General features: G+C 39.9%; 1 protein-coding gene across 8 annotated transcripts in view; it reads right to left on the bottom strand.

The window, feature by feature from the left end:
• The window catches only part of QKI (QKI, KH domain containing RNA binding), a 154554-nt gene that overhangs the window by 108681 nt on the left and 23964 nt on the right, over positions 1 to 21909 (bottom strand). For all 8 annotated transcript variants that reach the window (XR_007513132.1, XM_049853293.1, XM_049853370.1 and 5 more), the window contains exon 2: positions 10937 to 11079. Coding sequence is in view for 7 of the 8 variants with exons in the window: in XM_049853293.1 (XP_049709250.1) it covers positions 10937 to 11079 (143 nt within the window). In the remaining variant the exon portion in view is untranslated. The remainder of the gene's footprint in view (positions 1 to 10936; positions 11080 to 21909) is intronic.

Here is a 21909-nt window from a genome sequence, read left to right as displayed (position 1 = left end):
GCAGGAACCAGCTCCTGATCTTATACAGCACACAGAAAACCCAGTGTTTGTTCACACTGCTGGATAACACTGCTTAGAAGCGTTCACGGAAATCCTATAGTGGTTTTTTCTCTGTCACAGTGAAAAGTTCAATCACTAAATACTAAGTTTTTCCTCAGCACAACACAGCACAGGAAGTCTCATACAATTCGAAACTTCTCAAAAGGTAAGCCAGCCTGACTGATCTCGTGGGTAACTTCCAAATGGTCAACTCAATGATGCCACAAACAGAAAGCAATTATTGGTTTCACCTTCCATTCAATGTGAAAATATCACGAGTGCAAAGCTGTTACTTTCTGGGGTGTTAAGTATGCTAAAGTACATCTTGTTAGGTGTTCAAGTCTGAGCCGGCTTCTGTGCTAGGCACTTCACATACATGCATCACTTAACTGCCACAACAACACTGTAAGTTAAGGCTTACCATTTTCACCTGCGTTTAGTAAGTGAGAGGTTACATAACGTGACCAAATTCTAGAACGCTCAGGTTAAGGGGAGAGCTCAGGCACTCGCCAACACAGTATGCTGCCTCTCTTCTCAAGCCTCAGACACAGCCTGGTCACCCTGGAAACAAATGTTTAGTTTTCTCAATTCTCTTAATCATTCAAAATGTTCAGTATATATAAAGTTCATAAAACTCTCTTCACATTTAAGTTTACTTTCAGAATGGATCCAAATGTATTTTTATAATTTCTTTCTCACCTACATTTCAAGACCTAACATTACTACAGCACTTTTTGGAGAACCCCATCTTGCCTTCTCAGTATTTTCATCTGTCTTTTAATGACAGGATCATTGCTTAACGACCATCCCATGCATCCTTTTACCTTCACTGAACCTTTCCTAAGAATGAAAACAATTATGTGATATCACTTCATCAGCATAATTCTCAAGAGCAAATATGTGCAACTTTAAGAAAGTGAGAAAGAAAAGAACAGGATTATTTGAATCAAGACTGTGCTGACGAGAATCACCTGGGAGCTAAAATGCGTACTTCTGACCACAATGCTGTCTAGGGCTCTTCTAAGGTGACTGAGCTGATTTCTTAAGTTTTGCTGTATAAATATAATAAGCCTCATACACTGTTCCAAAAGTATTCATTCGGATCTTGAAAATGACTTGCCTTTTTTGGCACAAATTCTAGCCATATTTGATCTTCTGAAAACTGTTCTTTATACTGCCTGGTGTAATGTTCGTATATTACTAGGAATACTTCAGCTTACACTGGCTTTTAGTAATTAATTACATCCTGTTAAAAAAGACAGTATGTTTACCATCTCTTACTCTTGGTTCTTCTACAATATTGAATTATAAAACCTTCTCCTACTTCTGTGTGTTCTCTTCCCAACAAATGGTACCACCATTCACCTACATGCATTCTTAGCCCACACATATAATAGACCAAGAAATCTTAATGGCATTCATTATTTAAGTATTTCTTTAATCTGTCTCTTCATTTCAACTGCCATTATCTTAGTTCAGCAGGCCCTCATTGTTGCATCCCAGGGTTATTTCTTTAACTAGTACCATGAGAGCAAGGACTGTCTTTTCATATTCCTATGTCCAGCTACCATGCCCAGTTGCCTAGCACAGGCCACACACATTTTTTAAATAAATGATATAAAAGTTCTGCTGTTTTGTATTCAGATTTTTGTTTTAGCCTTCATGTTTCTAATTACTTTTCAAATTTTGCTTTTACTTTTGTTTTACTGTCTTTAAAATGGCAAACTTATAAATAAAAAGGCAAGAAACTCATCAAAACAATCACTGTCCTATAACCCCAAAGAATACAACATACAATCTTGAGCTTAATGGATCCATTACCAAATAATAAACAAAGAAGCACCCTACTAATATGAAGCATGGAGATAACTAAGTTCATGACAGGTAGGATGTCATTGATAAAGATGATCTTCGACTTGGGAAAAGCAGTTTTCTATGATAGTCAAAATTAGATTCCAGCAAGTCCCCAATTTATGAACCATTCTGTTTCAAGGGGCTGGGCTTATTCAGACACTGAACATGCTTTCCCAAAATTTAGTGCAAAGGCTACCTGTTGAAAAGCTATGTCAATTTCAACGTTCTTATGGTACAGTTAAGTCACATTTTGTTAAAAACTAAGGGGGTTCTCTGCTCAGACAAAATCAAATGAAAAGGCATAAATGAGTCCATTCACTCACAAAACAAACTTAGGTCACTAAGGTGGGAAGTTAAGTTCACGCGGTACAAATCTTGACTACTGCTTCACAGCCATTCCATCTGCCAATGGGGATGGGGGCAGGAAGATGGTTAGGATACGAAGATTGTGTTACTGACTGCTTCAACCAGTGCCAAGAGATGCCGCTCTCTCAGACAGGCCGACAGCAGATCAGCACCTCGTGCTTTCTTTTAATGTCTACCAGAAACATCTTAATGTTCCTGGAATATGGACAGCAGCTTTTCCTAGAAAAGATGCCCCTGGGTGGTGCGAACAGTTATGAGCCTGGCTCCTAACCGAAAGGTTAGAAGTTCAAGTCCACACAGATGTGCCTCAGGAGAAAGGCCTGGTGACCTACTTCTGAAAAATCAGCTATTGAAAACTCTGTGGAACACAGTTCTACTCTGACACACGTGGGGTCTCCGAGTAAGAATCAATTCAATGGCAAATAGATGTTTTTTCCTTAGAAAAGCAGGTTAAAGCCCAAATTTTTATATTCTATTCCTTTGTCTATTTCAGAGAATCTCAGAGGTACAGAGGTGGGACATCTGTGATTCAATATCCAACTGATCCATAAGTCCTTCATAACAACAATTTTAACAGAGCAGATCCTAACAAACTCTTTATGAGTAAGATAAACCACTGAGAAAACTTTCTATCTCAATTGAGCCTGGGCAACATTTGCTTGTAAGAAATAATTCTTCTCTCAAAAAAAAACTCCATCTTTGATCTTCTGAACACTAACCCAGTGCCGTCGAGTTGATTCTGAACACTAGTTCCTTTTAAATATTAAAATATATTACTTAACACAGAAAGCATTCACATCTTTTAGACTCTGAGAAGTCTTATTATTTTAAAAAGTTGTTAAACCCTGAAAAAACCTGAGTTAGACAAAATGTATTGCTTTCAAACTGTCCTGGAACCTTTTTTTGGATTAATATCTATTAACATCCTAAGGAATTCAGTGTATCCAAACCATATGAAGCCTATTAAATATTTGGTAAACTGCAAGCCCTCATATATCCTTGCAGAGTAAAGAAAAAGGAAATTTCAAAACCAAGAACAAAAAAAACGAAAGCCAAGAAACTGACTGTGACTAAATTGATTTGGCTGTGTGTACTTCTACATCAACAGTAACAATTCCCCCACTTATAAAGATGAATTAAACACTATCAAATCATACTGCTAAATGAAAAACTCTTCACTTGTAAATATGTAACTTGACACATTTCACAATTCCACCTTATATATATACATACACACACATACATACTCACACTTACTAAAATTAACTTATCTCTAATTAACTTCCTGTATTAATGATCAAAGAGAGTTACACAGATCTCATCCCCAAAACATTGTATTTTCAGCCATAATTGAGTTCGTGCGCAGGCAGAACGCATGGCTTAACCTGGGCATTGAAAAAGGAGACTTTGTAGATCATTAAATTTTTATTTACGGTCCATTTGTCATTCAGAACAACAAAACTGAAAGTAGTTTACGTGAAGACACTTGAAGACACTTTATTTATTCCTTCAACGTAGTAAGAAAGCCACACCAGTCAAATAAACAAAGGCCTGAGGGAAGGTTAACTGACTGCACTGACACTGTCTTCTCGTAACCCACCCGGGACAAACACCAGCTCAGCAGCCGATCTGCAATGACAACCTTGAAAAACAGAAGAAAATCACCCAACGATCCTGTAATTCTGAAACTATGACGAGCTCACTTTTATCTGCAAACTCAGGAAAATTAAACTCACAAAGAGAACTTACAGCTCACACTCCACTGTTAATACAGGTCAGCCTGAGACACCAAAGACTGCACTGTGGAGAGCATCATAAACCTATGCTATTAATTATAGTCACCAGCGTAGGACCCGACCAGCTGGGAAAAAACTTCAAGAGGCATTCTTCCATCTTACAAATCTCTGACAAAATGTGTCATTACGATGGCCTGGACCCAACAGATACCTTTCAAGGTTGTTATTCAAAATTAAAACCCATTTTAAAAATATTATAAAGTCAGAGTTACGGTCATATGAAGTCTCTGAAAAGCCTCACTCCAGGTTCCTCATCGCGCCGTGTCCAGAGCAGACGGTTTAACACTCTAACCTGTTCGTGTACACGCAGGACAACTGACGTCCCTAACAGCTAGGCCTTGTCAATACTGGAGCTGCCACCTACCAGTATGGCAGATCTATGCAAGTTTCTCAACCCCCAAATTGTAAAATAGAGAAAATTAATGACAAAATTACTACTGACTCACGTAGAACTGTCTTGGGAGAAGTACAACCAGAATGCTCCTCAGAGGCAAGGATGGCAAGACTGCGTCTTACATACTTTGGACATGTTGTCAGGAGGGATCAGTCCCTGGAGAAGGACATCATGCTTGGCAGAGTACAGGGTCAGCGGAAAAGAGGAAGACCCTCAACGAGGTGGATTGACACAGTGGCTGCAAAAATGAGCTCAAGCATAACAATGACCGTAAGGATGGCGCAGGACCGGGCAGTGTTTCATTCTGTTGTGCGTAGGGTCGCTATGCTATGAGTCGGAACCGACTGGATGGCACCTAACAACTACATGTGAAACATTACATCTTCAACTGTACCCGAGTCAACTCCATTCAGACACCACTTATAAGATCTCAAAGGATTCAAGTAAGTCCTAATAACGAAGCCAGCCATGTTACTCATTTGATGGCCTAAAATAAGTTTACTCCTTATTCATGTCTATTATTTTGTGAAAACATGACAAATAGTTCTAAATGATTTAATGCAGTATCTTTTATTTTTCATACAAGGCTGTGGGCTCCCTTAAGAACGGGTTTCTTCCCCCCTTCATGATAACAAGAATCATCAGCTACCATTTACTGCATGTCTCCTACCTCAGGCACCACCCATTTATCTTTATTCCTCCCAACGACTGTACGAGGCGGACCTTATAATTTCATAGTTGAAGAAACAGATCCTAGAAAGTTAGCATCTGCTCAAAACAACGTGATAGTCTCAATCACTTTTCGGCAAATAGTTATTCCAGTTCCCTTCTCACTAAGGACGTGCAACTTGATATGGCTAAAGGCAGGGTTTCTCAACATGGGCACTACTGACATTTTGGGCTAGATAATTCTTTTTTTTTGGAGGGCGCTGTCCTGTGTACCATAGGACATTTAGCAGCACCCCTGGCCTCTGCATACTAAATGCCAATAGTACTCAACCCCCACCCCAGTTTTGACAAACAAAAATATTCCCAGACATTGCCAAACGTCCCAGGTGGGCAAAATCGCCCTCTGTTGAGAAGGGCTGGGCTAATGGAATGTCAGCTGACGCCTGACACGTGCTTATGCGATGGGGCTCCAGCACTCCAGTTATCTGCCATGAGAAAAGCATGCTCCAAGCTGCTGCTGCCGCTTCAGCCTGGGCCCCAGAAAGGACGCAGACAGAGATCTGGACTCCACATGAAGCCAGGAGAGCAGCCTAGGCTCAGTCTCCATCAGCAGAAGCTCAGATATCATACAGATCCATGAGCACTGAAATAAATGCTTATTGTTTTAAACTGCTGTGCTTTAGGGTGGCTTATTATGGAGCATTACCGGGGCAACTGTTGACAAATACAGCCAGTCAGAGGGGAAGCCAGAATTCAAAACCCAGGCCTATCTGGCCCAAAAACCCACTATCTTGACTGTATCAAATAGTTTTCTCAACTAAATTTATATTTCCACCTCTAGGATATGCAATAAAAGTTTGTTTTATTGAAAGGTAAGTATTAGTAAGAATTTTGTAAAATTTTTCAATAGGCTGCTCCTAAGCCAAAGAAAAAAAAAAAGTTGCTAGTCAGTCGATTCTGACTCACAGGACACAGTAGAACTGCCCCACAGGGTTTCCAAGGAGCGGCTGGTGCATCTGAACTGCCAATCTTTTGGTCAGCCATCGAGCTCTTAACCACTGTACCTAACCAGGCTGCCCCTACTATCTTTTACCGCCCATCATTAAAGCAAATGGTTCAAAAACAGTCTGAAGTCACAGTACGGCACTACCACGTTTCAAACACTGAATCTTGGGCCTTTTCTCCCATCAGTCCCACAGCTAGACAGGCCGAATCCAAACCTCTGCCTACAACTCAACAATAACTTCTAAAAAGAAGCTATCTGCAAATACAAGAGACAACAGGTTTTTAAAAAAAATTAGCAATATTTGAAAGAGTGAGGCTTTCCAATAAATATGCTCAACGAATACTGACTGCGCATCTACAATTTAGGAGACACTAGTCCTGGGGTGGTGCGAACAGTTTGTGCTAGACTGCTAACCTGCAGGTTGGCAGAAGAAAGGCCTGGCAATCTGCTTCTGTTCAGATCACAGCCAAGAAAACCCTAGGAAGCAGTTCTACTCTGTAACTTGGGGTTTCTGTAAGAATGGACTTGACCACAACAACAACAACAACAAATTGTAGACACCAGGAATACAGCACTGCACCAAATGGACAAAAGCCCCTTCCCTCACGGAGCTATACCTTAGTAACACTTAGGCAGCATAAAGACATTTTTCCAAGTGCTTTACACATATTAACTCATTTGCTCTTCCCGGGTCTGTGAGAGATGTGATATCCCCATTGCAGAGATGAAGCAACTGAGGACCAGAAATGGCCATTTGGCCAGAGTCACAGAACAAGTAACAGAGCCAGCCAGGAGTCACCTGATATGTATCAATAGCCCAAAAGGAAAAAACAAAAAAACTCAAAAACTATGTACAGATCCCAATTCTGCTTTACAAATTCTTTTAAAAGACATTTAAAATCAAGGTATTAAATTATCTGGAGGGCCAAAATTGTTTTCTACCTACTTCTCTCCTCCTCTGAATTATAACCTTTTGGCCACCAAAAGAGGTATCCAAAACTCTATTTCCAACTGCTACTTCACATCTCCACGTCTGGATGTTTGACAGGTATTTCAGACTCAGCACCTCTAAACCAGAAGTGCTGAGTTCCCCTCCCCAAAACCTACTCCTCCCCTCCCTCAGTCTCTTCTCTCTCAGTAAAGAGCAATTCCATTATTTCAACTGCTCAGACACCTTGGACCACCCTTGGCTTTCTCTCACACCCCATATCCAAGCTATCAGTGGATCCTATTAGCTCTCACTTCAAAATCTATACAGGATGCAATCATTTCTTAACTCCCCCATGACTCCAACCCTTATTCAGGTCACCAAGTGCTGCCTCCTTAGAGGGCTCCCTGCTCCACACTGCCCACAGCCTATACTCCGCAGCAGCCCTTGGGTCACTCCTCTGCTCAAAACACCAGAGCCGCTTCCCGTTTCAGTCAGAATCATATCCAAAATGCTGAAGGTGTCTGCAGGCCCTCCATGGGAGGGCCCCTCTGGCAACCCTCTAACGTCACACCTCACCACACACATGCCAGCATCCCCCTGTTCCCAAGCACATGCTGCCTCATCACTGCACTTGGCCTTCACTCTGCCTGGACGCCCTCCCCACAGTTTCTGTGCCTCTCTCCTTGCCACTTCTCATCATGGCTGTGCATTCCCATCCTCTCAGAAGAGAGTCTTTCCCTGATTGCGCGCTCTCTCTCTCTCTCACCCACACAGGTCACCACTTATCTGCTTACCCCACATTACTGTTCTTCATAGCACCGACTGCCACCTCAAAGTATACACTCATGTGTCTGTGTACGTCTCTGCACTGGAGGCCAACTCCATGAGAGCAAAGACACTGCTTAGCTCACCACTCTATCGGGCTCTACGACAATGGCACAGTAACCCTGTATGTGATCACTTATTCACCTGTTTGTTCTGAGGATAAAAACCAAACCCACCACGGGCAGTGATCCTCAGACTTCGGCATGCATCAACATCACCTGAAGGGATTGTTGGAAGGTAGGTTGCTGGGCCTCACCCCAGAATCTCCACTTCGCTAAGTCTGGGTTGGGGCTTATTTCCAGTTAGCTTCTCAGGAGGTGTGGATACTGCTGGTCCAGGGACCACATCTGGAGAACATCAATCTCGACAGTGCTACGCCCACACATCCATTAGCAACAATGGCCCATCACGGCAATGAGTCACAACTGGTACAAGAAGAAAGGCGATCCAGGGAAAAGGCACGCCTGGATCCTGGCTGGAAAAGGCCTTCCCTCTCATTTAGAAGACTGTGTGAAACACATGCCTTATAAATTATGCAGTATAAATATCCCTTCCCTGGATTAAAATTTTTTTAAGAGATGGAGACCAGACAGATCAAGGTTACATTCTCTAATGAGGTCTTAAAGTTTTAAATATTCTACATTAATGACTACTGCTGAACCTTTAGGGTTTAATCAGGCAGCTGAGAAGGTTCATACCCTTAAAGGGATACTCAAACACCAAACAGTACCAAAACCAAAAACCAAACCCAGCGCCGCTGAGTCGATTCTGACTCATAGCGACCTTATAGGACAGAGTAGAAATGCCCCACAGTTTCCAAGGAGCGCCTGGCAGATTCGAACTGCCGACCCTTTGGTTAGCAGCCATAGCACTTTACCACTACCCCACCAGGGTTTCTGCACCAAATAATAGAAGTCACCAATTGGGACAACTGCCCAAATCACAATAATATCCCATCTCTGGGACTCATCCTACAACCAAGAAAGGCCCATAGTGGTCATGTCAATGTTATGTTTGGTAACCAGGCACACCAGACTGGCCCAAAGCACATTCTCTCTCCTAAGAATCTGAAATTTGAAGATAAAGCCTGGAAACCACTGATGTCACGTTATGTTATGAGCAACGCACTCTACGGAGAAGTTCTACAAATGCCTGCTGCTGAGGCTCACAGAGATGCCCTGGTTCCTGTCTTACCTAAGGTCTCTATTCTCTAGCTATTCCTGTAACCCTCTGTACTACTCTGCAATCATCCAACTCACTCCCCTTTTTTGCCTACATTATTCAGAACTGTTTGTATATTTACAACCAAAAATATTTATAAATATATCAGTTCTTTACAAAAAACATCAGATAGAGCTATTTGTCTCCATGAACCATGACATCCTCTACCTTGAGACCAGAAGAGCTAGATAGTACCTGGCTACCACAGGGTCACAATGGATGGAACCTGATAGAAAGTGGGGGAAAAAATGTAGAACATAACCTCAAATTCTCAAAGAATCCAGAACTACTGGACTCACTAAGACTAGGATGAATCCCTGAGACTACGGCCCTGAGATATTACTTAAACCATGAACAGAAACTGTCTCCTGAAAGCACCTCTGAACTAAAGAGTAGGTTAGCTCAACAAGTAAAGAACTTCACCCCTGCGAACTGTGCTTTTTAAAGAAATTATCCATATGAGACCAATGGACAACAGTTACTCTAAAGCACAGATGAGAAGTTTGGGGGGCAGGGAGATAAACTAACGAGAGTGGAGTGACCGAAACGGAAATCCTGAGAACGCAGCCGAAGTCACTGAACGTTACGTGCACAAAGTGTTGGATGGAAGCCTGTTTTGCTGTGCTTACTTTCACCCAAAATACAGTTTGTGAAATAGTAAAGCTCTCAGCCATTAAGACATTTATTTCCCATCTCCAGACTGTTTACTGCCCAGACAATCCATGAATCTTAGAGCACGTATCATACCTCTGACACGTATGACAGCTGTTTGCTTTCAGAAGAGTCCTCTGAAACAGTTACCGCTTTCTCTTTATTTATTCAATAATTAAATACTGAATGCCCATCACATGCCAGTATTACACACACACAGGCATACAGCAATGAATAACAGAGACAAGGCTCTTGCTGTTAAGTACCTTACATTTTGTTAGAATAGAAAAGTAAGCAAATAAACAATAAGAACACCAGATAATAAGTGCTACGGCAGAGAAATAAGAATTATGTGAAACAATGAGTATAACTAGATGGCTTTTAGATAAAATAGGGGAGTCCTCTCTGAAGTGACATTTAAGCTAAAATTGTAATGACAAGAAGCAGCCAACCAGTAGAGACCGGGGCACACAGCTAACATTAAAGGTCCCGAGACGGAGAACAGACTTGACTCATTCTAAGAGCTAAAAGAAGGCCAACGCGACCACAGAGTAGCAAGGAAGAGGGAAATCACTGAAGATGCAGTCAGAGCGACAGAAACGAGCCATGTCATGCAGGGCTTTGTAACCAAGGGCGGAGTCTGGGTTTACTTAGAAATTAACTGGCATACAGTAAGGAGACTGTTCCCAACACAATGATTATAGGGAATAGCTGGACAGTGGACTAAGAAAAAAAAAATTAGAGATCACAAACAGTGGTTCTCACAGAAAGTTTAGAGCTGGAAGGAACCTTGGCTGTTAGACAGTCCAACACCCTCCCGTCACACACAAGGATGCTGTGGCTCCTCAGAGGTCAGAATAAGGACAGAGCAAGGCGTCGTACTTGATGTTTCGGGACATTTAGGCCAAAGCTCTTCCCACAACTCTCAACCCCAGTGTGTGAAATCCTGAACACTCTTCACCACAGACACGTCCAGAAATGACACAGCAGCATTCAAATGGGAACATTTAGAAAGAATTTTTTTTAATTATCCATGCCATTAGTCACACCCTCAGCCCCTCCCATGAAATTAAAAAAAAAAAACAAAAACAACTGACAACATTTAAGTATTTGCCACCAGATACACCTCTTTCCAAAGTATGTAAAGCAGAAGAAAATTGAATAAAACAACAGAATATACTTACATCTGGGTATTCTTTTACAGGCACATAAAGTTTCTCTTGTAACTGAACAATAGGTCCCACCGCGTCAGGCAATTCTGCGCTCCTTTTCTCTGTACTGCCATTTAATGTGTCATTGTACATGTCTTTCCGTACTCTGCTAATTTCTGTTAAAAGTAAAAATTTTAAATGTGTTAGACAAAAAAATATTCTTGCTAGTCCAGGAAAGATTATATATTAAAAAAGAGGGTAGGGAAGATTTCAATAATAAAGTGTTAAAACTAAAATAAAATCATTAATTTTAAATAGGTCAATAAAAAATCGTTGACCTGTCTTTCACTGGATTAAGCCCAGATTTAACAGGACTAGTAGCCTTAAATAATTTCTACTAGAAATCAAACATATGCCAATCAAACAACATACCTTATCACAACTAACTTCGTTACCTGCACTTTTAACCACCACGATACAGGCCTGTTGTTTTACCTAATTTTTCCATGCCTAAATGAAGCCAGTCATTCAAAATGACAGCTTCAGTAAAATAACTCTCCTAAGAATTTGTCTGTCTGAATGAGTTGAAACTGAACCACTTTGTTATATTTTAGGTGCCTTTGGAATACCCAAAAAGAGATGGCCAATAGACAGACGGCAAGTTTAGCAGAAATCTGAGTCTGATACATAAATTTAGTGGCTAAAGCTATGTGAACAGGAAAGAGGTCTTAGAGAGGACATGGTGAAGAGGGAGGACTGAATACATCCTAGGAAAAGTGATACCTAGCAGGAAAAGACGACCCCAGCTAAGAAGAAACGGAGGTAGGTAGGAAAACCAGGGAAGAGAGGTGTAATAGAAACTAGGAAATGACAGTTCCAAAGACAAGGTGACGAGAACAGTGTCATACACTACACAAAAGGAAGGGAAAGATCAAAAGAGGGCACTTTGGATTTGACCACTAAGCTACTGGTGACCAGAGAGGTTTCAAGGGAAAGAGAAGAACAGAGATTAAAACTCTAAGGGCTAGTGAATGAACTATCACAAAGTAGAGATACCTAACGTTAGTACCTGTTAAACACATACACACACAAAACTCCAGTACAGTGCCCGATATAAATGAACTTCTGATATGAAACACAGGGAATTCTATTTTAGTTAACTAAGTTCTATACAAGGAGATGGATTAAATCTTTCAAGAATTATTTATTATCCTTTTACTATGTGCTAGAGAAAAGACTCCTGCCCACTGGAACACAACGTCTAACAAGGGTTCTTGTTATTAAAATCAGCTGAACGCCTGTGTAACTGTCCATCCGTCCTGGAGATTATACCCTGCTTGAGGGACAGCTGGTGTCCTTTCATTCTTTAAATGTGTTCTGCACATCTTCCAATGTGAAATTCCAATCTATTGATATTAAAGAATTATTTAATGTGAATGCACACTCTAACTAGTTATTCAAATCAGTTTCAGTTAAATGAAATCCAACACAGCAGAGAGGCATATTATCAAAGGTGTTCTTACCCAGTTAGAAGTTTTAGTCAGCGAAAATACTGCACTATAGTACATTTTCTACTTCAGGGATGACAATATTCATGTTATGACAAATTTTCTCTCTTAAGTAACAATTTGCTTGTCAAAGCTTACCAAATGCTAATCTCTGAATAGCAAATGAAATCAACAAAAATCAAAAGAAGGTAACTTAGATTTGACCACATTATAGGAGCCAGACTTCATTCTTTCTTAAAGTTCTTTTTTTATACTTCTAGTTTTATAATAAAATCTTTTCTAATATATCCAGTATGAAATTAATGTTTATCTTAAGTTAGCATATGGCAGCAAGTTTCCAACTGCCATGTCATAATTTAAAAATAAATCACTGTTTACATAATTGACATGATTACAGCAAGTAATTCACCACAGGGTATTAGAAAATTAAAACTATACCTGTAAGGGATAAACAGACAAAGAGCATTTTTAGGGCACCGAGACTATTCTGTATGATGCTTGTCAAAACTCCTGGGACTGTACAATAGAAAAAGTGAACCCTAATATAAAATATGGAGCTCTGGTGGCATGGTGGTTAAGAGTTTGGCTGCTAACCAAAAGGTCAGCAGTTGGAATCCACCAGGCGCTCCTTGGAAACCCTATAGGGCAGTTCTACTCTGCCCTATACGGTCGCCATGAGTCCCAACTGACTTGACAGCAACTCGACAGCAACAGGTTTTAATCTAAAATGTGGACTTTACTTAATAATAATACATGAATGTTAGTTCGTCAACCGTTACAAATGTACCACAGGAATGAAAAATGTTAATAATAGGACAAACTGTGCGGGGGGAGAGGCAGCAGATCAAAACTCTGTACTTTCTGCGTCATTTTTCTGTAAATCTCAAAATGCCCTAAAAATAAAGTCTATCGAAAAATGATACATACACTTTTAGTCCAGGTCTCTATGTAAAAGCACTTTCAGTATTAATTTATTATCATTTAAATTTTCTCTTTAGGAATTGCCTGATTCCTGTTATAAAGTTAGCATAACACACATCAAAACCTAACAACAGCTTAAAAAAAACTACAGATAAAATTTGCTTAAAAATATAGATGTGAGCATCCTAAATAAATAAAATCCACCAGCACATTAAAAGAAAAATACACCAAGACAAAGTGGAATTTATACCACAACACAAGACTAGTTCAATATTTAAAAAATCTAATTTTTTTATTATTATTATAAGTAGCCATACTAATACAATAGATCAAGGGGGGAGGGAGACCATGATTTACCAGGTTAACAAATTTATCAAACTTCAAAAAACCAAAAGAATCAATTATAAATGGTAAGAAAATTCAGGTAAAATGACTAGATTTAAAAAAATATAAATATACAGAAACCAATAACCTCCATACATACAGTTAGATGGTGAAAATGGAAGAAAAGATATATTTACCACTTAAGATGTACTTCTATTAGTAGTTCTGTGACTCTTTGGTTAGTTATCTTTATCTCACCCAGATGAAAGGTTCCATGAGATTCTATCACCCATTGTATCCTCAGCTCCTACAACAGTGCCTAGAACACAGTACCAGTGGGGGGAAAAAAAAAAAAAAAACAGTGCCATAGAGTCGATTCTGAGTCATAGCGACCCTACAGGACAGAGTAGAACTGCCCCATAGTTTCCAAGGAGTGCCTGGCAGATTTGAACTGCTGACCCTTTGGTTAGGAACATAGTAGGTCCTCAATAAAATACTTGGTGAACTGGAGGGACAATGGGTGGATGACTGGAGGAAGGAATGAGCTAGGTGCTAGGGCATTAAAATTAAACAAGCTGTGATTCCAGCTCTCAAGGAACTACGTCTAATATGGAAGATACAGAAACAAATAAGGTACTCCGGGTATGAGGGCAACAGAAGAGGCATGGATTATACAGTGGTTGCACAAAAGCAGGTTTCATCCACCGTGGTGCCTGCACTGCATCAAGAAAAGTCATGGAGGAGGGAAACTTTAAGCTTTTTTCTAATGACAGGGAGGAATGCGTGTGGTAAAAGAACCAACAATATGACTATAAATTCTTCTTTTCTTAAAATTAAAGTAAGTCATCCTACCATAATTCTTCCACTGCCTCTAAGACATACCACTCAGTTTAATAACACAACACACATTATATACAAGACAGTACTAATGATAATGAAAAGACAACTAAGAAGGCTCTTCAAGGAATTTATTCTCATTCATTTGTTGAGTTAACCAGCTGAGTACTAACCCTTTCTAACCAGGAAACCACTAGCACTTCCTCATGTCTTATTTAACTGGCAAGTCAGAACAGGTCTGATTCCAATTCTAGAAGTTAACTGTCCCTCTCTGTGCCTGTGCCTCACATAATTATAGCTGTTTATTGAATGACTCAACCTTAGTATGCAAGAACCTCATTATTTTCCCACATGTTTTAAAAAGTTTGTGTCCAAAACTTTTCTATTCCTAAGTCCTAGCCATTGGAGCTTTTGTTAATGTTACCCTACCAAGTTGATGTAATTATAGCCACAATATTATAGAAACACGCAACGGGGTATGGGCAATGCTCTTTCCTAAGTGGTGGGTTGACAGGTGTTCATTTATGAAGCATAAGAATGCTTCATAAATAATACGGCATATATATTGCAACCCACTCAGTGGCTCCATGGGAGGAAAGACCTGGTGGTCTATTCCTGTAAAGATGAACAAGTTCCTGTGGAGTCAATTCCAACTCATAATAACCCTGTGAGGACAGACCAGAACTGCCTCACAGGGTTTCCAAGCTGTGATCTTTAGGAAAGGAGACTGCTCCATCTTTCTCCCAGGGAGCAGCTGGTAGGTTTGTACCACTGACCTTTTGGTTAGCTGCTGAGCACTTAACCACTGCATCACAACCTAGGAAACCCTATGGGACAGTTCTACTCTGTCATATTGGGCCGCTATGAGTTGGCATCAACTCCTGGGCACACAACAGCAATAATTTACATAATTCTCATTAAATCTAAAACAATAAAGAATGAACAAATCTGTCTCGGGAGTACAGCCAGAATGCTCCTTAGAAGCAAGGACGGTGAGACTTCATCTCATATACTATGGATGTGTTTATCTCCAGTCCCTGGAAAAAGACATCATGCTTGGTAGAACAGAGAGTCAGGGAAAGAGAGGAAGGCCCTCAAGGAGCTGGACTGACACGGTGACTGCAACAATGGGCCTAAGTATAACAATGTTCATGAGGGACGGCACGGGACCAGGCAGTGTTTCATTCTGTTGTACACGGTCACTCTGAGTCGGTACTGGCTAGACGGCTCCTAACAACAACCATCTGTAAATGAGAAGTCCCCGGGTGATGCAAATGCTTAATGCGCTCAGCTGCGAAAGAACGCCTGGAGGTTTGAAAGAAAGTCCTGGAGATCTGCTTCTGAAAAATCAGCCACTGAAAACCCTAGGGAGTACAGTTCCACTCTGACACATATGGGGATGCCTTGAGTTGGAACCGACTCCACCGCAGCTGGTTCGGTTTTTATCTGTAACTGAAGGACAACTGCCACTATACAAAGAGGTGGCTGTTATGTGCCCTCATGTACTTAGGTTATCCAAGATCTGTTCTGTAAAAAAAAAAAAAAAGCCTCTAATTCAGGATTACTAAACACAGGAGAAAAGTTTTAGGTACTCCGTGCGGAGCAAAACCCAGGGAATAATATAACTTCACTGTGCTCATTTTAAGAGCCAGCTCTACAAAGTACAGAAAGCAAATAAACTTCAAAGGTTACTAGAGAGCATGCACTATTTAGTGGAATATGTTTTGCTTACTCTAACAATAGAATAAATTAAATCTGATTTAATTCAAGGCAACTGCTTTTAACCGGCAAGAAAAAAAAAAATCAAGCTAACTCTCAGTAATTCTCTAGATGGACCTTATTTCTGAGTAAATTGCATTTTGTACTTCAGAACTGTAAGTACAAAAAAGAAAAACTACAAAATTGAAGTCAACATTATAACCTTCTTTTAAATTGCCAAAATGAACAATTGTGGAAAACTGTTGCTAGATTTCACATTAATAATATGAAATGGCAAAGACCTTGTAAAAATTTTAACTACCCTTCCATGATCGTTCTCCTCGGCAGTTTTCTATCACGGAAGGTATTTAATAGTAAGCTGTATCTTCCTGGAATGGTTCTTTCACAGGTTATGTAACAAGCTATACAGTGTTTGTATTTTTATATAGACACCTAGAAGTCAGAAAAGATAAAACAGCTATCAACAGCAGTCACCTCTGGCAGAAGGATTTACAGGGACTGTTAAGCTTTCATCACGATAAGAATTTTGTTCTACAATAAATACTTATCAAAAGATAAGATATTCTCACTAGAAGGGGAGAACGTACTTTAATACAAAATGCAATATCAATCATATTGAGTTCCCTATATAAAAACAGTATTATAGTAAGCATGAAGTCACTGACTCCCAACTCTTTAAAAATAAAGCCACAAAAACTACATAATTTTTTTAACATATGAACATCATGCTAACATACTTCAAAACATCTTCTTACCCTCCTCAGAATCTGAAGGAGGATAGACTATAATGTCCAATTTACAGAGTGGAAATTGATGCTAGGAGATTAAAGAACAGTGCTGCCAGCTTTATTTAAGGTTTCATAAGCACTTCCTAGAATCAGAAGCACTTAAAATCCATTCGAAAAGGTGGTTATCAGAGGATGGAAAATAAGAAAATGGAACAAACCAGCTTCTGCGTCACTGCTGGCCATGTTATAACTGCAGCCCAAAATACTCCCAATTTTAACAGTGACTACAAGAAAGTCTTCGCACAGCTCTTTCACTCCATGCTGACGGAGGCAGTTCTGTGGGTAAACTCTAGGCCTGGACTCCTAGCAAAATGACAATCCTGAATGAATAAATGGTCACTGCTGGTTTACAAAGAAGCTAAAATAGGCCATTAGGAAAGCAGAGGGAAAAAGCGTTTTTTATAGAGTGAGTAAAAACCAATTATCTAATTGAGGTAGGCGACCTTTCTCATTTATACTGTAATGGATGACAACCCGTGAGACCATACCAACATAAATAACTGCATAAATAACACAGGGGGGAGAAGAAGCAGCTCTTCCTTACAGGAGAATGCCAACTCATGGATGTACAAGGGAAGATGGAGACTTTTAGAAAATCACCATAAGGAAAACACCACACTAACAGCCACTGCAGGTTAAGAACCACCCAATGGATGCTAAAATTAGTGGGCAAAAGTAGGATGAGAAGCAGGGTATACTATCAAGGTTATCTCCCCATAAGACTATTAATTAACAAGGGAAAAAAGAGATTATATAGTAGAGAAATTCTGCCAACACCACCTTAACCACATAATCAAAGTTACTGCTACCAATAAGACGACACAGGTCCTGTACAGTATGATGCACCGAGAAGAGCCCATCACTTCCCCGATGTTCCTGCTAAAAGTGAGTAACCTCAGTAAAATCACGAAAAAACATGAGACAAACTCAAACTGAAGAATATTCTACAAAATAACTGACCAGTATGCTTCCAAAATGTCAAGGTTATGAAAGAATGAGAAGCCGCCACAGACTGGAGGAAAGTAAAGAACCATCACTACCAAGTGCAACGTGGGCTCCTGGATTGGAGCCTGAACCACAAAAGACATCAGCAGGAAAACTGGTGAAATCTGAGTAAAATCTGTACGTGAGTCAACAGTACCGCATCAGTGTTAATCTCCTAGTCCGATTATTGGACTATAAATTGTAGTCTTTAAATTATTAATATTAATCTCTGTACTATTTTCTACTTTAAGTGTAAATTTATTTAGAATTAAAAATTTGAAGTTTTTGCTTTCACCTTTGTAGTTATTTATTCTTACTGGGGTGAGAACGGGGGATGATAGTTGTGAAGAGAATGAAAGCCACGAAAATGCCTTATTTTTCTAGTCTATAAAAAATAAAAATGTCTGCTTACTAATAAAATGGAAGACCTCAAAATCATTCAAAATAATCTCATTTACAGTTCAAACAGAATTGAAAATTTAAATTATATGTATCTCTTTTCTTAAAATAAGCACTCATTATCAATCTTCCAAAACATATATGCTTTTTGTGTTGAACATAAGAGCTTACTAAATCAGTTACTGTTCTCGAAAATAAAAAAAATATCTGGTCTGATTAAGCTGTGAGGATTTGCCTTAACCCTCTGGGTCTCAGTTTCCTCTTCTAAAGATGAGCAGGTTAGAACAAGGTTCCTTCCAGAGCCACGTCCACCAACGAGGAGCCCAGGCATCTTCCTGCCCCCTCGCAGAGACCCACATTCTGTGCCCCTCTCTATTCCCATAGAAAAGGGCTGTGTGTAGTGACCAAATGAGAGAGACCACAGAAGGGACAAACTACCCCTGTTGGAATTAAACATTCCAAAATGTCTTAAGCTACTGGAAACCCTGGTGGCGTAGTGGTTGAGAGTTTGGCTGCTAACCAAGAGGTCGGCAGTTCAGATCCACCAGGCACTCCCTGGAAACTCTAAGGGGCAGTTCTACTCTGTCCCATAGAGTCACTACGAGTCACAATCTACTTGACAGCAATAGGTTTTTTTGTTTCGATTGGGCACCAGATTTACTTTAAATCATATTTTCATGAAGCCTGGACTCCTCCTATAACCACGCTCCTAGGCATCTGTATTTGGGAAGAGGGAGCGTGGGCCGTCTCTAGGTACTTTATCCTCTTCAAGTACCAAATCCCTCAGGGCTTTAAAAGGAACTTAGTAAACCAATGTAGAACTAAAACAGGCCACAGCACTCCTCCCGACAACTTGGAAGGATTTATGCCTGTGTTGGGGGAAGAATGAATACCTTTCCCTGGGTACTAATTTCTTCAATTTTTAATTATGCTTTTCAACTGTATTCCAAATTCCAACAAGTTCGATGGAAGAAACCCCTCAGGAACCTATGCATGCACCACAGGCTTACCTGAGCATCACCTTAATTCTATAAACAAAGGCAGATGACATTCACAGGTGTTACAGCAGTCTGTTTATAAAAGCCCTCATACTACAAAAAAGCTCAGAAGGCTTTCTTTTAAGTCACAGTAAACAGTCCACGCAACATTCTAAAAGGTCCTTTACTGCAAGCATCAGGACTGAGTTAGAAAGGAAAATAAAACTTCAGCAAAAACATCTTAGTACCAATTCTGTAGTAAGAGCAACGTATTACAGAGACCCTCAGATGTCAAAGTAATTGATACTGAAAACATTCTTTTAATACGGTAAGCAACATGAACCTCGTTAATTAAACCAAAGTTGGTTTCCTTTACAAAGAACTAGATTTTAAAAACTTGTAGATATTGTTCTGCTACGGGCAGAATGAGATTTACATTTTTACTGTCGCTTGAAGAGTACATTCTCAATCACATAACATTCTTGGAAGGCAATTTTAATGATTTTGTAAAATGAAGAATACAGCACTCTTTTTGAGATCATAAAAGTTAAATTTATTGGAATAGAGGCTAAATGCTATCACTTTTTTTTTTTTAATTAGAACAATCCAACACACACACTGGTAGAAGACATTCCAGCCTGACCCTCTCCGCTGAAATCCAAACTCCTATATTCAACTGCCTGCTCAACACTTCTACTCGACTGTCTAGTAAGCCTGAACCTTGACACATTCAAAATTTGCTTCTTCCAATCTCAGAAAATAGCAAATTTATTCTCTCCTCATCATATCCAATCCACCGACAAATGCTCTTATGCTCACTCAACTTTCAAAATATCTAGAGCCCCATTTCTTCACCACCTCAACCACTTCCTCCTTTCCTCCCTGCTTCCAATCAGTCTCTTCTCTATACTAGGGAGTGAGCCTATTAAAGCCCACGTGAGACTTCACTGCTCTGCTCAAAATCATCTCCTGGAGCTGCTCTGGAGCCTGCCAGTCTCAGGGCCCCATGCTTGAAAATATATTTTGAGGAAAACAAAGAGCTTTTTTGTTCATGAGGGTTGTATCTATCAGTAATTATTACTAGAAATCAAAACTGAAAATATTTAATTCATTTTAAAATAACAGTAAACCCATTACATGTTAACACGAATAACACATATTATGGAAAATAATAGTTGCCAAAAACTAAGAAAATGTTAGTGATAAGAGGCACTGATCTCCATTTGTGTAAACCTCTCTAACGTTTTTCTTAATAGAGCTGGATTCTCCGTCTTCTTCTCCATTCAATCTGCTGCAATATCCCACAGGACACAGCCTCCGGAAAAACTCCATCGTACGCTCATGCAAGAATGACGATGAAAAAGGCACCAATACTATCATGAGATCATTCTGACCTCACAGACACCCTCAGAGGGTCCCCTGAGCATGTCTGAGAACCACTGCTCTAGTGATTTCCCACCCCGATTAGTGAAAAACCTCAAGTCCCCACAAAGATCCACAAGGGCCTACGACATCCCTGGACCTCACCCCGTTCAGTTTCTGGTCTTCTCTCCTAACAAGCTCCCCCTCGTTCACAGCCAGAGTCATACAGAAATTGCTGGTTCTGGCCTCAGGAGTTTCCTGTAACTCATATTGCCTAGCGTACTATATAAAGTACTTAATTGTTGCCTGTCTCTCACATTAGAATATAAGGTGCATGAGGGCAAATTAACTAACCTTATTAAGGCTATCAATACAAACCCATACAAAGCTACAAACATTCCTAACAACTCACTGCAGCATCACCTGACCAGTCCCTAGCTTACTCCTCTTCGCTTAACAGGCACAGCTCTTCTCAAAGGGCTAGTCCTCTTTACCCTGCATTTGTGAGGTTTAGAACACTTAGCTAATGACAGACATGAGTCACATCACAGTTAAAGTTCTCAAGTCTATCTTAGGTAGATGAGAAGTTAAGCTGCACAGCCATCTAAACATATAATTGGTCTCAGCTTTAAAAGCAACAGCAACAACAAAGCCCTAGTGCATAAAGAAAAGGCTGTCCCATCACACTTAAAGGGGTGTGATGGCTCATTTCTCTTGAAGGTTTCACGACATCTATCTTTATAGTCCCCAGAGTTCTGGTCAACTCTACTCAAAGCATAGTTGGCAAAAATTTTAACGAGATAATAAAAGCTTTGTCATAACCAGAAACGACTTCCTCAAAGCAGAAACTATTAATAAAATGGAAATGACCTGAATAAAGTATAATCTCAGTTAAAAAAAAAAAAAAAAACCTGCTTTAGTAATCAATGATAGAGTAACAACAGGTTTTCACATTAAGCATTCAATAAATAGGGACTGCATACCTATTATGCACTGGCCAGAGCCCTGGGGACAGAGTAGTGTACAAAAACAGACATGGCCCCCGCTCTATCAGAAACTAAGTGAGCCAGAATAATAGCTGAAGTAGAATACCCAGGTATGGCCTCTTGAAGCATCTCTCAACATGTTTCAGAATGCAAAGTCACGATAATTTTAACTTATTGAATTTCTATTCCTCACATATAATA

This window comes from Elephas maximus, chromosome 1, assembly GCF_024166365.1.
Source record: "Elephas maximus indicus isolate mEleMax1 chromosome 1, mEleMax1 primary haplotype, whole genome shotgun sequence".
In the NCBI taxonomy this organism is placed as follows: domain Eukaryota; kingdom Metazoa; phylum Chordata; class Mammalia; order Proboscidea; family Elephantidae; genus Elephas; species Elephas maximus.
This window is presented reverse-complemented; position numbering and strand designations above follow the sequence as displayed.